This window comes from Penicillium pulvis, assembly GCF_028828015.1.
Source record: "Penicillium pulvis strain IBT 33274 chromosome Unknown contig_12_segment0_segment0, whole genome shotgun sequence".
NCBI classification, from domain to species: Eukaryota; Fungi; Ascomycota; class Eurotiomycetes; order Eurotiales; family Aspergillaceae; genus Penicillium; species Penicillium pulvis.
The window spans coordinates 3,334,556-3,351,084 of NW_026643072.1; the positions used below are offsets into that span (position 1 = coordinate 3,334,556).

Genomic DNA, 16,529 nt, shown 5'->3' on the forward strand with positions numbered 1-16,529 from the left:
TGTGTGAGGCTACAGACCAAACTATATTTTACTTGACTATGATAGCAAAGACAAAAAGCCCATTTCAGACCTCTATAGCATTTAAACCTACTACCATGCAGCCAGTCAAGGCATAGAGGACACTTCTGAAGTTCTTGGCACTATATCCTTCACTATTCTGCAGTATAGATGCCGATTTCGGCACTCCTTGTAGGAGAAAGGCCAAGCGCTAGGTGTCCAACCAAAACTTGGTCAAATTAAAACACTCTACATATCCCCTATAGATGCGCTTGGCGTTGAGAGCCAGGCGCAGACCTCGGCAGCTCAGCATCAGCAAGTCGTTCCTCCGAAACAAGCATTTGCTCTGGAACCCAAGAAAGATCTGCATCAACTGCAGGGTCCAACGTCCCGTCCTGCTGGAGCAACATAATAGCCAAAGCCTTTCCGCAAAGCCAACATTGCACCATGCCCTCCCCGCCGAATGCAGCGCACACCCACTCGGCTCCAAGCCCCTCATCCGAGGATGATCGACCTGTCGCCGAGACCGGCAATTGTCCCACCCACGGGAAACCGTCCGAACTGAACGCCATGTTTCCTGTCCACATTGCCTGCACCGGGTCACCTTGCACCCGGCCCCAGGACTCCCGGCCAAAGACTGCGCTTAATGCACCAGAGAGGTGGATATCAATGTATACAGACATCTCGTCATCTCTAGCTACTCCCAACTCTGCAATTCCGCCGAGTTCACCTTGACCAAACCCTCCGCCGAACATCATTTGTCCTCCAGGAAGTTGGGTCAGATAGTCGAAGCCGCGATGGTAATTGAAGAGCCAGGAGTGCTCGTATGCTTGGCAGGGGAATTTGTCTCCAGGAGTTTGCGCAGACATCTGTCCTCGCACGGGAAATATGCGGCCACGTAAACCAGGGACTAAATGGCCGACGTGAGAATTCGTGCAATGGATGACATTGCGAGCGGAGATGATTCCTCGATCTGTCTGGACCTTATACTTGTAGGTCGAAGACAACTTGGTTTCAATCGATGTGACCGCTGTATGATCGTTGACTTGAAACTCCTCTGGATAGTCTGCGAGAAGTCTAGCCAGTATACCTGTGACAAATTTGTAAGGCCACAGTGCACCAGCAGGACCGGCAACAACACCCGTTGCATTTGCAAGCTTGAACTCCTGCCATTGGCACATGTTAGCCAGTGCATTTGAATTGCACAGTCTAATGAGGGAAACTTACCTCTGGCATCAATTCTCGGTCATATGAAATCCACTCTGCCGATTCTTCTGGCATGCCCTCTTTGAACCGTTGAAGTCTTTCCAAAGCGTCTTTCCATGGCTGATCTCCAAAGAAAGCACTCAGAAACTGTACCTTCCGTGCCTGAACCTCCTCTGTGAGACCAAGCTCTTCCGCAGCATCCAGCATTTCACGCAGATGCGATAACCGGAAGCGCATAGTCTTGCGGGCAACATCCTCCCCATACACATCTGCTAGCTCGGCATAATCATCTGCAGTTTCGAGAATGTGGCCACCATTTCGCCCAGTAGCTCCACTGCAGATGTCTCGAGCTTCAAGGATGACGACAGCTGGATGGGATGGGGCTGACGATGCAGATCTGACACCGTTTTGAAGAAGCGTACGCGCTATAGATGCACCTGTTATCCCCGAGCCAATGATCACCACATCGGCACTTGATGCGAGGGGCTGCATGGATCGCTGCGCGAACTGCGGGTGCGGCGTCTGCGTCCAAAAGGAGGAAGTTGTGATATCATGGGGAATACCAGGGTCCGAATAGATACGGTCAATAGCCTGTTGCCGATCTAAGACCGAGATCGAAGAATCCTCAAGAAGGAACTGGGCAAAAGGCATTCTGGTTTAATTTTGATCTAATTTGAAATGATGCTTCTGGCGCAAAGATTGGGGGGAATATGAAGTTACAGTTAGAACAGAGAAAGGAGCCTAAAATACACTATCAGAAGAGCGAATGACCTTCACGAATCACATGCAGCATGTTGTACTTCCTTCTTTGAGCGCGTCTAACCACACTTTGCATCTGACTTTCTTTATGTTTTGCGCGTGAGCCGTTTTATTGATAAGGTGCGTCCACCTACCCAATTGGACTCGTGCGGAGATGATTCCCCACTTCCATATCTTGGGGTTGATATACACGAAAGCAGCAGGTCCAACAACTATAAATGCAGGGATTGAGCCGAGGAAATAATGAGCAAATTAATATCTACGTCGAAGAGTTATACTTGCTATCATGTCTTCGATCCCGTCACCCGGAAATGGCCTGTTCCCTGAAGGCCCGCAAATGCGCCAACCCTCTCTTGCACATCTCTATCGACTAGAATGCGATATCGCTAAGGAGGAGATCAATATTGGTGCTCCGCATGATGCTGGTGTCATCCGCAGCATCGCAAATATCCTGCGAGGCAGCATAAAAGGCCCCGGAATTGAAGGTTCTATTCTGCCCCTTGGAGGAGCAGACTGGGCAACTGTGGTGAAAGGGACACACGTAAGTCTTCAGGAAGTCTTTGTGATCATCCAGTAGATTTAATTTAATATCAATGACAGTCCATGACCCTTGACGCCCGCTACACCGTCCGAACCACCGATAATCATCATCTATACATCCGTGCCCACGGTCTCTATCGTCCGGGACCAGGCACGAGCTACGCAAAACAAGTCGAAAGCGATCCGATGATGATGCCACCACCGACAGTATCGCAGGACGATGTGGAATTTTTTTCGCACCTGAGGATCGAAGCTGGGCCGGGTCCATACAACTGGTTGAATGGGTTGGTCTGTCTTGGAGTCATGGTTTGCGAAGGAGAGAAGATTTGGATTGATGCGTACCATCTCACAAATTTCCCGGGTATCAAGCCTGAAGATGTAATGGCAAAGGCATAGATTGCCGACGCAGCGGCAGATAGATAGCTTTTCAATTACCGACCTCAATAGATGAAGGGAGATTTATTGAAAACCACGCAGTGAGAGGTTGATGATTGAGTATGTAGTACGCAAGGTAGACTCGTAATTTGGATCGGAATACTATATTTACGTGCCTCCGTATGTGTCTTGGCAACTACCTACTCACGCTATGATATACCCTGATCGTGGTCATATATGCGGTAGCTATGATCTTGGGGCGACTGACGAATGATATGCATTAAACCGGCTCTTTTTACCACCTGGAATTTAAGAGCCGTTGCAATGTTTGAGGGGCATCCTCACAATTTTCTAAAGGGAACCACAGCCGATTAAAGAGCTACCCCGATTAGGCAAGTGGACGCACCGTCGCATCGATCTATGCAAAAGTGGGCCACCGGGTCTTGGAGGCGGATATTCCGACAACGCCGTTATCGCAGTCATTCATCGTGTATATAATCACCGTTGCGTCCAAGATTCGTATTCTACAATCCCCGAATAACCATGGCGAACGAAAACTCCGAGATCCCCGAATGGCAGGAGCTGGTCGCTCGCAAGCGCAACGAATGCCAAGAGAAAATCCCAAGCGAGTGGACGCTGAGTGCTGACCTATTGAATGCACCCCCGCACTTGTTGGAATATGATGCTTCCCGTAAAAGTGGCTTGCTTTCGGAGCTTGAATTGGATCTCACGGAGAACTATACAGCAACACAATTGCTGGTGAAACTTGCCTCTGGTCATATCAGTTCTTTGGCCCTTACGACGGCGTTGTGCAAACGAGCTGCGATTGCGCAGCAGCTGGTAAGTTGTTCTTTTTGTGAACCCATAGACTGCAAATAACTGATGTGTCAAATTTGTCTAGACCTCATGCCTCACTGAGACGTGCTTTCCACAAGCCCTGGATCGAGCTCGGTTCTTGGATGAGTACCTTGAGCGAGAAAAGAAGCCTATCGGCCCGCTTCATGGGCTGCCTATCAGTATGAAGGATAGTTTCTGTATTGAGGGCTTGCAGTCAACCGTGGGATATGTCTCGTTTCTGAAGAATGACCCGGCGACAAAGAATTCTGCTCTAGTCGCAATGCTGTTAGAGCAAGGAGCGGTCCTGTATGTCAAGACGAATATCCCGCAGACAATGATGGTAAGTGACCTTCAAGTCCGTTTGTTCGACTGATTGAGCTAATGAATTCCAGACTGGAGACTCCGAAAACAACATCTTCGGTCGTACTCTCAATCCTCACAATACATCTCTGACAGCTGGCGGGTCCAGCGGCGGCGAAGGCTCCCTCGTGGGATTTCGGGGATCAGTCCTAGGCGTCGGCACTGATATCGCGGGCTCAATTAGAATCCCAGCTCTATGCTGCGGTGTATATGGGTTCAAGCCAACAGCTCAACGTATTCCATTTGGTGGACAGGTCTCAGGTGCAATGGAAGGCCTACCAGGTCTGATACCTGCTGCTGGTCCATTGGGTCACAGTATTGCCGATCTGCAGCTATTCATGAAAACTGTCCTTAGTGAGGGCAAAGCTTGGGAATATGACTCTGCGGCCTTTGCTGCGCCATGGAACGACAGCCCGCGTGCAACCACCGAGAATAATGGAAGTCTGACCATTGGAGTCCTTGCCGAGGATAAAGAATTCCCGCTTCACCCCCCTGTCAAGCGAGCTCTGAATCAAGCTATTGCGAAGCTGACTCGCGCTGGTCACCGCATTGTTTACCTTGAAAGCGACAAAGAAGAGCTTTCTGTCGCTTATTTGTCTCGCCTGGCCTTTCAATATTTCATTTATGGTCCCTCGGACGATAACATCAAATCCAGTGGTGAACCGCTAGTGAAATCGGTGGCCAGGTTTGATTCTCCCATGTTCACTGGTCCATTCCCAGTCGATATGGAACTGGATACATTTGAGAAGATCAATAAGCTGCACAAAGCTCGCACTCGAGTCAACAATGCTTGGCGTCAGGTCTGGGTTGATCAGAAGCTAGATGTGGTACTAGCCCCAGGGGCACAGAACACTGCAGTTGCGCACGACACCTATGGATGGCCGCCGTATACGGTGATGTGGAATGTGTTGGATGTGAGTTTAACCTGAGGCTAGGATTTAGATATCTGGTAACTGACCTTGGGAATGCACAGTATCCCGCTTGCATTATTCCGTTTGGAAAGGCGTCAAAAGAGCTGGATCCGGAGCCAATGAAAACCGATGACAAAGTTCAGCCAAATTGTATGTGAAACCTGTCTCTTTATCGACCCTTGCTAATAGGAGACAGACAACCCAGATGAAGTTGATGGCGCACCGTGTGCCATTCAAATCATCACTCCACGGTTCCAGGATGAGAAATGTCTCTGGGCCGCAGAGATCATCGATCAAGCTATTCGGTTGGTATAATCTGGACGATAGTGCATGTGCATACAATCTTACCCTTTTCACCCCTCTTTTATGTGACTGGGAACCTTGAAATACTTGTGAATCTTTGATGTATGCATAGTTTTGAGCCAAGTACCACCTGGCTTCCATCATCAATAACCTCTTTATGAAGCTTCTAATCTTCGGCATGCCTTTCTGTGTACTCTCTCCTTACTTTTGCAGTGTACTGGGTGCATAGGAAACTTTTTAAAGCCTCCTATGAAACCAATATTGTCCTAATTTTTTTTGAGTAAATACACCTTCAACCTAATTTCTCTACGGAAGTACGAATGGAGTATCCAGAACTTATATGGTGGTAACATTTATGAGAAAGGAAGAAGTCTAAGCTGCTCTAGTCTCGCCCAGTGGTTTTTCAGGGGCACAACCACCTTCAGGAGATCTAACTCAGCGGAAGAGATCATCTCCATCAGTGAATTGCCTATCAGTATCCACAGTGTCGGTCACAATTGACGAGACCATACCTGAAGCTAGCGCAAGAGGGCCCCGATATTGAACAGTGACTACCGCAATGGAAAGCACGCCGACGACTGATCGACATGGAGCAATGGGGGTCGACGCAGAAGAATTGCACAATACAGTAGTATTCGAAATCAGATTTACCTCTACACTTTTAGATTTTCATCTCCAAACCCTAGCCTGAAACACGCTGGTCTAATTTCAGCCATTCCTTTATAATTCCTGTAAAATTATATTGTATTCCCTGGTATCGATAGATGAGTTATTGTTATAATACTGTAATTTACCTTGGGATTCGACAGAATCCTCCATGCAAACAGGCCAGACATGATGGAAACCCTAGCACTGGCATGACCGTCCTTTCATTCATTTCCTTACAGTAGCAACCGCTTCCGCCTTCAATGTCGGACAGTGCAGGAGCTTTTTCAAACCTTAGTCATATGAGTTGCTAAGCCGTATTTGGTTAAACCCATATTTAACAATCCGTCACAAGGACAAATTGTATTATACAAAACGAAGAAAAGGCTAAGTACTAAGTATAATGAGTGCCAATTTACTAATACAGCGCTGAGATGATGCCACGCGCACCACCACGTCATTGCAACTCTGACATAAATATACTGAGCCTCCGAAAGATCGCCCTTGATTCCTAGAACAAATTTATATATATGATGCAAGGATAGCGAAAGACTCAATACATCTCATAAGGCGACTGTGGCAAAGTGTAGTGGGCATAAATACATGCAATTGGGCGACTAGTTAGATCTACCCTAGCACTTCACAAGGAGCCATTTCAACAAGAGATTACAAAGTATCAGATGCTATCTTGCAACTGCAATACTGAATATGTTCAACGTCTCCGCAGGTCACTGAGTCCTATCCTTTAGACCCAAGGCCTTCTCCTTGCCTGCCAGTGCTCGCTGGTACATCTGTTCTGCCTCCTTCAGCTTGCCTTGAACCTTGTAGAGATTGCCAAGGTTTTTGACTGTCTCGAGAGTATATATATGATCAGGACCTAGGACCTTTTCCTTGCCTGTCAGAGCTCGCTCGTACATGTCTTCTGCCTCCTTCAGCTTGCCTTGATTCTCGTAGAGAATGCCAAGGTTGTTGACTGTATCGAGAATAGATATATGATTAGGAGCTAGAGCCTTCTTATACCCTGCTAGTCCTCGCTGGTACATCTGTTCTGCCTTCCTCAGTTTACCCTGACTGAAGAAGAGACCCGCAACGTTGGTGACCATGTCGAGAGTAGATATATGATCAGGACCTAGGACCTTTTCCTTGCCTGCCAGTGCTCGTTGGTACATCTGTTCTGCCTCCTTCAGCTTGCCTTGAATCCTGTAGAGACCGCCAAGGTTGTTGACCATCTCGAGAGTAGATATATCCTCAGGTCCTTGGGCCTTTTCATATCCTAGTAGAGCTCGCTGGAACATCTCTTCTGCCTCCTTCAGCTTGCTTTGAGCGTTATAGACAACACCAAGATTGTTGACTGCTTTGAGAGTAGATAGATCATCAGGACCAAGAGCCTTCTTGTATCCTGCTAGAGCTCGCTGGAACATCTCCTCTGCCTCCTTGAGCTTGCCTTGATAATAGTAAAGATCCCCTAAACGAAGGAATGCCCACCATATCTCAATATTATCATCTAATAAATCTAGATGATATATATGATTGGCGTGTGGAAGAAGCCGTTGCTGAAGCTCTGAGAAGATCCTGTTACTTTCACTAGGCACAGAGTATCCAATGGATATAAGTGCTAGCTCATTAAGCTACATCCAATTCACATTTTTGTCTATATTAGCAACATGAAGGCACCAGTCTTGTACTACTGGATGCATAATATAGCTTCCTTCTTGTTGCTTACTCTCAAGAAGAGAGAATCTGATCAGAGACTTCACACAAATTTTGAACGCGAGTCCGCTTGATATAGCCTTTTTGAGCCAGTCCGGGATGTTCAAGCTATAGCAGCTATTCTTCACTAACTCGTACCAGATATCATGATTATCAAAACGAGCCAGTAGTAATAGAAAGTCTGCTGCGCTTGGGTCACGCTTCTGGATCTCAAGATATGAGATCATCCATGTTTGTAATATATTGCCTTGCTGATACTGACGACCAGGATTCGATTATAGCTGTAGCTCAGACCAAGATTCTTGGTAGTACTCTAAGTACTCAGTGATGCTAGTTCCAGTTTCACGCATAAACGCCCCGGCGATGATGATGGCTAAAGGCAGTCCACCCAGACGATCAGTAAGAGTAAGGATATCTATATATATTAGCATAATCTATAATATCTTTTCATGAAGTGCCATAGTACCTAGATTGCTGTCAAGTTTGCTTATGGTGTTCTCTGTTGATAGTCCACTACTTTGTAGAAGTAGTTGAGTTGAGTTATAAGAGTCAAGCCTGTGAACCGGGAAAGACTTCCCTAGCTCAGTGAGGTCCTGAAGTCGAGAAGTGATAAGGATGGAGCCATAGTATGCTTTAGGGAAAAATTCCCAAATATCATATCTGTCACCAATAGCGCTGTTGAAGGGGGAGTATTGATCGATATTGTCAAAAATGATTAGCCAGCGCGAGTTGCCATCTAATGCTAGCCAACGTAACATATGCCTGGCTCGTTGCTCCACTTCTCTATCATTAGTGGCCTTGCTATCCCAACCCTGTCCTAGTATTCGGTTTAAGGTAAAACTCAACGATTGCAAAAGTGTATTGAGGTTCTTGCCATTTAGCCAGAAGATGGCTGTAAAATGATCTCTATGATCTCTCGCGAAGCGAATCGCTAGCTGCGTCTTCCCGATTCCGCCAAGCCCGTGAAGAATTGCAACTTTCTGAGATGGTGGTGTGTCTGTTGGTTGTAAATACTGCCATAGACTGTCTAGCTCATCTTGCCTTCCCACAAAATTTATAATCATAGGCATTGTGGTAAGGTCTAGAGGGACATTAAAGCGGTGGACTATATAAAGAAATTTTGAGTTAGTCATTGATTCAAGCTATGTAAGTAGTGCCAATAATTGAAGGATATCTCACCAGAATCTACTAGCGTGTCCTGGGCTATTAGAGTGGTTTCAATAGAATAGATCGGAACCGCCAAGATAAGTTCTTTAGCATAGGCTGCAGCAACCGCCGCCGCATATCCTTGCCATTCTTTAGTCTTGTGGGAGTCAGCATAGTCACAGATACCTCGAATCACTAGGCAAGGGAAGTCATTCATAAGCCCTGCAGCTTCCATTTCCACACAGAGGACCCCTAGGTCTCGAGCCAGCTGGTCTCGCTGTCTACCATCTTTCACTACCTGATTTGCAGATGCAATCAGTCCGTAGTGGATCACTGGCTCCAGCTCTTTATAGTCTCGTGAAAGCCGCGGAACCAGTTTAGATCGATCACAATCAATACATGTATCAGATCCTCTATGGATATATTCTGGTTGATATAAACAGTCCTCTTGAGTGGGCCGTGTAAAAGTTGTAGCTCTGCGCGGGGTCGTTTTGATTTGGATATCAGAGATGAATTCAAGAACTCGACTATCATCTGTGAAGTGGTGGGCTTGGAGGGTAGCGAGGGCAGTCAGTAGGACCTTAGGTGGCCGATTAAGCATCCCCGTCCGCTGAAATCGACCACCACTTAACGCTTTACCGAGATCGTATTGGATCACGCCTCCAGATATATCTGCTGGCTGGCTTACCACAATATCGCCCAGGCGAATGTCTGCGTTGCTGCTTGGAACACCCCCACCGATACCGACCATAAGACCAAATCGGATAGAGCGGAAGCTAGAGAGCAACTGCGTCGCTACCACTGCAGCTGATACAGTGCCATATGCGCCACTTGGTAAGCAGGCAATGACAATATTGTGTTTATCGATATTTCCAAGAATATACGTGTTTTGGTCTGTCGATGGGCGAGGCAGATTCGGGTGTATTGCGTCCAACATTAGCTTTGCGGCTGCCATCTCCAGAGGTAAAGCGCAGATCCATCCAACCGTGTAATCGTCATGGCATAGTGGGGCCTTAGCTGCCATGATGGAATATGTAATGGTGGATTTTGAGACAAATTATCTTATCGTGAGTTCATGGTAAACATAAGATGAACAAATATGTATGCCGCCTAGGGGAGAGAAGAGGGGTAGTTTGAGTGGTATCGCATGCATGGCGATTTCCTGTAAGTTACAAAGGACAAGGTCCCACCCGCGTTATGTAAAATACAGTTTCTATTCCAAGAACAAAGGGTTCGACGGATATACCATGTCCGGATTAGCGTGTTCAAAATTAGGGTTTAGAAAATCAAGTCAAAGAGTAAAGAGGTGAATCTGATTTCGAATATTACTGTACTGGAGGAAACAAATTGAAGGACTCAAACTGGTCATGAGAAGCTTTGGAATGTATTTCTCTTTTCAACTGTTAGAAGTTTCATTTGCAGTTCTGAAGAAATTACATTCGATTCAAAGTAGAATACATATGCGAAGCTGACTGGGTTCCATCCAATATCTATGGAACTGACACGCTTTTTGAAGTGTTGGAAGGTATTGAGTGTGTTGAAAGAACATGATAAGAACTAAGGTTTACGGACTGGGTGTGCCGTCATCATAACGTGGGCCAGCATCGTCGTCGCCGTAGCCCGCACCAGGCGTGGCAGCTGCACCTCCCATGGCCGGCGTTGGTGCATCGTACGCAGCAGGAGTAGGAGCTTCGTAGCCACGCTTGGGTATATCGCCTGGAGTAGGGGCGCTGAAAGCTCCACCCGGGGTAGGGGCATTGTCGGCCCAGCCGCCTGGAGTGGGCGCGGATGCACCGGGGGTGGGAGCAGCGTAGGCACCGGGAGTTGGAGCGGAGTAACCCCCAGGTGTAGGGGCATCATCGTAGTCACGCTGGTCTCGGTTGTTGGACATGCCGGCCCCACCCCAGGCCGGGGTGCGGTTTCCGGCGCCTGCGTTGCCCCAGGCTGGAGTACGAGATCCAGAAGCAAAGGCGTCATATCCAGAGCCGCCGGAGCCAGAGTCGCCATAGGGAGTGCGGGATCCAGAGTTCCATGCTGGAGTCCTGTTACCCATACCACCGTAGGCAGTGCGGCTTCCATCACCATAAGCAGTGCGACTTCCGTCTCCGTATGAAGTCCGGTTTCCGTCGTTCTTCCAAGCAGGCGTACGAGAACCACCCATGCCAGACCAAGCCGGAGTCCGTGCGGACGCTGCGCCTCCCCAGGCCGGGGTCCTTGAAGAATCGGCATTAGCCATAGGAGTGCGCCCACCTTGCCATCCATCTCGGCCCTGAGGAGCACCTCCATGCGGGACACGAGATCCTCTTCCACGGCCCACATCCAATGGCTGTTTAGAAATGGGGCTATCAAACCATTAGCAAACTATACATTAGAAGTCTAGGGACCAGATGATGCAACTCACTCCTTCGGTGTCAGGATATCTCTCTGGATAAGGACAGGCTTGTTTGATGTGTAAAGCTCAACTTGGGCAGTACTATCATCGGAGTCTCGGACGATACCCACCAGACCCTTGTAGCGGCCTTTACGCACAGTCACAGTCTTACCGATCAGTCTGTCACGACCACGCTGGGGAGGCGGCATCGCACCACCGCGGCCAGCGCCGGGCATTTGCATCGCCATAGCAGGATTCATCTTGCTCAGGTCTGGTCCGGTAGGGCGGCCACCCCGGGCAGAAACAGTGACAACGTTTGTTGTTCGCACCACGGAAATGCCAGCATTTTCGGCCTGAGCCTTGTTGTGCAAGAAGAGGAAAGAGCGGTAGATATGGCGAATGGCTCCATTTCTCTGCTCTCCATACACTTCACGAACGGTATCCCCGTGTCGGATTTCTGCGCCATTGCGATCTGTTGCTACTGCATCGCGGCGAGGAGTGAGCTTATTAGCAATCTGGGTTGGAAGAACATTGCGAACAGAGCCGTTCTGATCGATGACGCGAAGAGATTCGCGGTCAACCTTGATGACACAAGCCACGGTGGCAGCACTGTAACAACGTTAGATAGTCGCAGGGAAAAGCATAGGAATCCGACATACTCAAGCTGGACAAGGTCATGAACATCATAAATACCAAGTTGGCCATCGGCGGCCATCTCAGCAGAAATGCGAAGGTCCTTGCTGAAAACAGTAATCTCTTGCATGCTCATATCACTGAGCAGAGTAACGGTGTCATCTTTGACTTGGACCACCATGCCCAGTTCGTTTTGATAACGACTACCTCCAATGACCTTTACATGATCACCTTCTCTGAAACGCTTGCGAAGAGTTCGGACGGGGGCATCGATTGTCTGACCGGCCAAATCTCCCTCGGTGACTTGCAATGAAACAATCTCGCCCCGGGTTGAGACTGTGCGACCAATCAAGCCCTGCTGTTCGCCACGGTACACCTCCACAGGGTCACCGGGTTGGTATGAGTCTTCGGCAGTCGTATTCTTCAACGTCTCAGCCAAAGATGCCAGGTCGAGGTTGGCGGTGCCATCTTCTCCTCCACGTGCAAACATGGCCACCTCCTCTAGTCGCGGGTTCACATTCTTAACGATCAAGTGCTGGACTCGCATGTCCTTGATAAGGAATCCATCAATGTAGTTGTCATTGAGATAACTCCATGACTTACCACCCAATCCTGAGGTAGACGAGAGGTATTTTGCGTGCTTCTTCTTGGCCTCCGACTCACTGAACAAGCGTTGTGGAGCCCGGACGGCACTCGCGGCGCCACGTTTGCGCTTGGGATCAACAATCGCAGCGGCATCATCATTCATACCATAATCCAGTCGGGGAACAAGTCGAACAGTCACGTTAAGACCGTTGGTCTCAACCTCCTCAATCTGGGCCAGATCATCATGGTATTTGCCACGCTTGATTCGGACCCATCCACCAGGGTTAAGCTCCTCTGACTTCTGGACTCGGAGAAGATCGGGCATCTCCTTAACGGGAACCAGCGTCAATTTCTGGGAGGGGTAATAGAAGTTGATAGCTTCCAGGCCTTCAGTAACATCGGCTTGTCTGCGTGCTTCGCAGTAGAACCAACCCTGCATGATGTTTCCACGCTCGAAAGCCGAAATGATTCGAATCGGGTTACGAGAGCCAGGAGGACGCTCTTCAATGCGCTTCTGGATAGAGAAGACAACCTCCCGTTCTTTGCCAGGTTTGCAGCGACCACCCCAAATGCTGGGATCCTCAACACTGGGAAGAAGCAGCCGCTTAGGGACCACAAGGGCATCTGTTCCAGCGGCACGGTTCCGGCCATATCGTTCCTTCAGCATCTGCGCCTGCTTCTCCGCATCCATTGTCGCATCGAGTTCACGCTGACGATCGAGTTGTCTGTGGCGGCGGTCATCTGTCTCAGCACCGACGGGCAATGCATCGAGATCATCGGGGTGCATTTCTGTACCGAAGTCGGCGAGCTCATCCTCGTCCTCTTCGGCTTCATCTTCCTCTTCATCAACACCAGCCTCTTCTTCGAAGAAGGAAGAGACACCGCCTCTTCTGCGCTTACGCGGACGACCCTATAAACAAGCATTTGTTAGGAAAGGCTATCGTAGTTGTGATGCCCGTTTAGAATACTAACAACTGCCTCTTCTTCTTCCTCCTCCTCTCCTTCTTCATCGTCATCGTCTCCATTTTCCTCGGCGCCTTCATCATCATCATCATCGCCGTTTTGGGCTTCATCCTCGTCGTCGTCGTTCGCGGCATCTTCGCTAATGCGGACGGTCTTTACCGGCTGTTCATTGTACGCTTTATCAGTATCACATTCTAATCCATCATCAATAGGATAGAAGCTACTGACCTTAGGATTCTCGGCGTCAGACTCATCTGCCACAACGGGATTAAAGTCATCGTCCTCATCCTCAGAGCCGAAATCATGGTTCAAAAGATTCGACATTATGTATGGTAGGTATCGAGTTCGAAGGAGTGAGATTCGGGGTAAAGACACGCCCAGAGGTCTGTGGATTGACTAGTCTGTGGCGATCGGAAAGTCGAATTGGGCTTGATTTGGTAGGAAAAGACTCGAGACGATCGAAATTGAGAAGATCACCAGGAGCGCAAGGAGAATGTTCCGGGCTTTGCGGACAGTCACCGAGCGACGGGACTTAGAGGAAAACCGGCCACAACCTCGATTGCATCAAAGGTAAATGGAAGGCTGAGAGAAATTGAGACACAGCGATCTGGGGGTAAGAGCTTTTATACCCAGAGACGCTGGCTGTGTCAGGTGAGAGATTTGGGGGGGGGGTTGAGCTATTCTTAAAGTGAAGCAGGTCGCGCCGAAAGTCAAAGGTCAGAAGCTGCGCAGTGGGTCGTTGTGCCTACCCGGATACTGTTTACCACCACTCCATGCGCATTAATTCTAGCCTTGAATCACTTTTCCATCTTTTACCTGGTTTAAGTACTGTAGCAGATTCAAATTGTCTTTTAAATTTCAGTATCACATTCTGCAAGTCAAGTGGATCCACGTGGAAGTCTTACAAGCATAAGGCCATGGGTTTCATCCTTCTAGTATTACTTTTAGATACTTCATGGGGGCGATACTCTATTCCTCCAGAACCACAGCGTCTTATACAATTCGAACGTGATTTTGAAGCATGGTACAATATGTAGCAATGCTAGTTAAATTTGTACAACTTGTTTTTCAAATCATGTATTGTATTTGCTAAAACCAAAGCAAATATGCACAGTCGATGTTATATCATACAGGACAAGATCGTAAGGAAATGCGTCACACCGGACGGGATATCTAGCCGAAAGAAAAAACCAAAGAAAAAAGCCTGCAAAGCTAAGGTGAGAGACACAGGTGGTAGCCAAAGAGGGAATGAACCGAGTCTAGTCCTTCTAAGATCCAAAGCCCTTATAGCTTCATACCAAACATCTCGTGTACACGCAAGCTCTGGCGCATACTCAGATCTAGCATGATCTCCTCACTTCCACCAGGAATAGCGTAGGCACGCACGTCACGGTATAGTCGCTCGATCTTGCCACCCTGGCCACCACGGCTGTAGCTCAGACCACCAAAGATCTGGCTGGCCTCGCGGGCACAGAACTCGAAGGTCTGGGTGGATTGGGCCTTCAGACCGGCAATAGCACCACCCAGCTTCAGCATAGCCTCAGTCTCTTCCATGCACTGGCACTGGAAGATGATGTTCTCCAACCAGTTGTAGGTGGCTTCAATCTGGCGAGCCATATGGGCGAGCTTCATACGGATGACAGGGTGGTCAATCAGGTTTTTGCCGAAGGTCTTGCGCTTGTGGGCGTACTTGACGGACTCTTCATAACAGACTCGAGCAAAGCGGACACACTGGATGACGATACCAATACGCTCATGGTTGAAGTTAGTCATGATGACCTTGAAGCCCTGGTTCTCCTTGCCAATCAGGTTCTCCACGGGCACCTTGACGTCCTCAAAGGTAACGTAGGTGGTGCCACTGCTCAGGACACCCTGGCAGTCCATGCGTCGGGTGCTGACACCACCGGCCTCGCGCTCAATAAGCAGAACGCTGAGACCGTTCATGCCAGGCTTACCCGTCCGCACAGCGGTGGTGAAGTAGTCGGCCCAAATACCGTTGGTAATCCACTTCTTCTCGCCGTTTACAATGTAGTGCTTGCCATCCTCGCTGAGCTTGGCCTCACAGCCAAGGTTAGCAACATCACTGCCGGCATCGGGCTCAGTGATGGCCAAGCAAATACGCTTATCACCAGCCAGAATTCCGGGGAGGATGCGGTCCACCAGCTCCTTCTTTCCAAATTTCACGAGGGGTGGGCAGCCAATACCGTAACCACCGATCAGGTTCCACACGAGACCACCGCTGCCGGCGCGCGACAGCTCATCAGTCAGCAGCATCTCGTGGAACAGGTCCCAGCGGTCCGGTGTCACGGCCTTCACGCGGTATGGAGTGTGCTGCTCGGGGTACTTGACACCCAACAGACCGGCTAAGTAGCCCCGTTCGCCCATCTGCTTGTAGATATGGGCGGGGACTTCCTTGCCCTCATCCCACTCGGTAACAAAAGGCTCGATCTCTGTGTCGACCCATTGGCGAATCTCCTCGCGAAGAGCAGCGTGAGTCTCGTTGAAGTAGGGGGAGGCGTACTGCGATCACACGCCAACATATTAGTATCTGGTCATACGGCTAACTGTTGGCGTTCAGAACTTACGCCCTGGTACCATGAAGGGTCGGCAAAAGGGATTAATTCGCCAAAAGGATCCTGTGGCTCAGCAGTTGCCGGCGGCTTCACATCGCCCGAAGCAACTTGCGGTGTCGGCTCGGCCTTAGGGGCTGGAGCGGCGGGTGCCGGAGCCGGTGCCGGTGCGGCCTTGGTATCCAACGAACCAATTTGCAGCTGAGCCTTGTACTTCTTCAGGATCCCTTCATTGTGATACTTCCAGAACTGCTTGGAGGCATCCTTTCCGGCAACTCGTTGGAGAACTATGCAAATGTCAATATTGAAGTTCTCGGGATCGGCCCGGATCTTATGACGTACTTTTCTTCCCGCCTGTTCGCATATATCCCGTTAGCACATGCTTGTTTGGTGATCACTATTCTTTACCACTGTGGTCGCATAAATAACCCGATTAAACAATGGAAAGCATACCAGGGTGCTCGTCTTGGAACTTGGTGACATCGTAGACGTCCTCATCAATCACAATATACAGGCTGTCGCCCTTGCTATGCGACGCAACGTCGTCCTTGGTGAAAGTTTTTGACATGGTGGAGGGCCTGGAGAGAGAGAAGGGAGAGAGAGAGAGGGGGTTATGAA

The 16,529-nt window shown here is 49.0% G+C and overlaps 6 protein-coding genes across 6 annotated transcripts; 2 read left to right on the forward strand and 4 right to left on the reverse strand.

Annotated features, from left to right (window-relative positions):
* Window positions 1-257: 257 nt before the first annotated feature.
* On the reverse strand, window positions 258-1,854 carry N7503_002454 (NAD(P)/FAD-dependent oxidoreductase; the record flags this gene model as incomplete). The annotated part of the gene is made up of 2 exons (XM_057062001.1): window positions 258-1,163; window positions 1,225-1,854. The coding sequence occupies 2 exons, from the start codon at window positions 1,852-1,854 to the stop codon at window positions 258-260; spliced, it is 1,536 nt and encodes a 511-aa protein (XP_056925963.1).
* A 394-nt stretch (window positions 1,855-2,248) lies between these two features.
* On the forward strand, window positions 2,249-2,898 carry N7503_002455 (DUF3237 domain-containing protein; the record flags this gene model as incomplete). The annotated part of the gene is made up of 2 exons (XM_057062002.1): window positions 2,249-2,503; window positions 2,563-2,898. The coding sequence occupies 2 exons, from the start codon at window positions 2,249-2,251 to the stop codon at window positions 2,896-2,898; spliced, it is 591 nt and encodes a 196-aa protein (XP_056925964.1).
* A 522-nt stretch (window positions 2,899-3,420) lies between these two features.
* gmdB (general amidase GmdB) lies at window positions 3,421-5,300 on the forward strand (the record flags this gene model as incomplete). The annotated part of the gene is made up of 5 exons (XM_057062003.1): window positions 3,421-3,717; window positions 3,779-4,054; window positions 4,107-4,988; window positions 5,048-5,135; window positions 5,182-5,300. 5 exons carry the CDS (start codon window positions 3,421-3,423, stop codon window positions 5,298-5,300), a joined length of 1,662 nt encoding a protein of 553 aa, XP_056925965.1.
* Window positions 5,301-6,661: 1,361 nt separating this feature from the next.
* On the reverse strand, window positions 6,662-9,813 carry N7503_002457 (uncharacterized protein; the record flags this gene model as incomplete). Its single annotated transcript, XM_057062004.1, has 4 exons — window positions 6,662-7,505; window positions 7,965-8,058; window positions 8,110-8,748; window positions 8,823-9,813. 4 exons carry the CDS (start codon window positions 9,811-9,813, stop codon window positions 6,662-6,664), a joined length of 2,568 nt encoding a protein of 855 aa, XP_056925966.1.
* A 540-nt stretch (window positions 9,814-10,353) lies between these two features.
* On the reverse strand, window positions 10,354-13,665 carry spt5 (transcription elongation factor spt5; the record flags this gene model as incomplete). The annotated part of the gene is made up of 5 exons (XM_057062005.1): window positions 10,354-11,131; window positions 11,191-11,769; window positions 11,820-13,288; window positions 13,351-13,503; window positions 13,570-13,665. The coding sequence occupies 5 exons, from the start codon at window positions 13,663-13,665 to the stop codon at window positions 10,354-10,356; spliced, it is 3,075 nt and encodes a 1,024-aa protein (XP_056925967.1).
* Window positions 13,666-14,625: 960 nt separating this feature from the next.
* Window positions 14,626-16,479, reverse strand: N7503_002459 (putative acyl-CoA dehydrogenase; the record flags this gene model as incomplete). Its single annotated transcript, XM_057062006.1, has 4 exons — window positions 14,626-15,861; window positions 15,927-16,198; window positions 16,254-16,265; window positions 16,365-16,479. 4 exons carry the CDS (start codon window positions 16,477-16,479, stop codon window positions 14,626-14,628), a joined length of 1,635 nt encoding a protein of 544 aa, XP_056925968.1.
* Window positions 16,480-16,529: the final 50 nt, after the last annotated feature.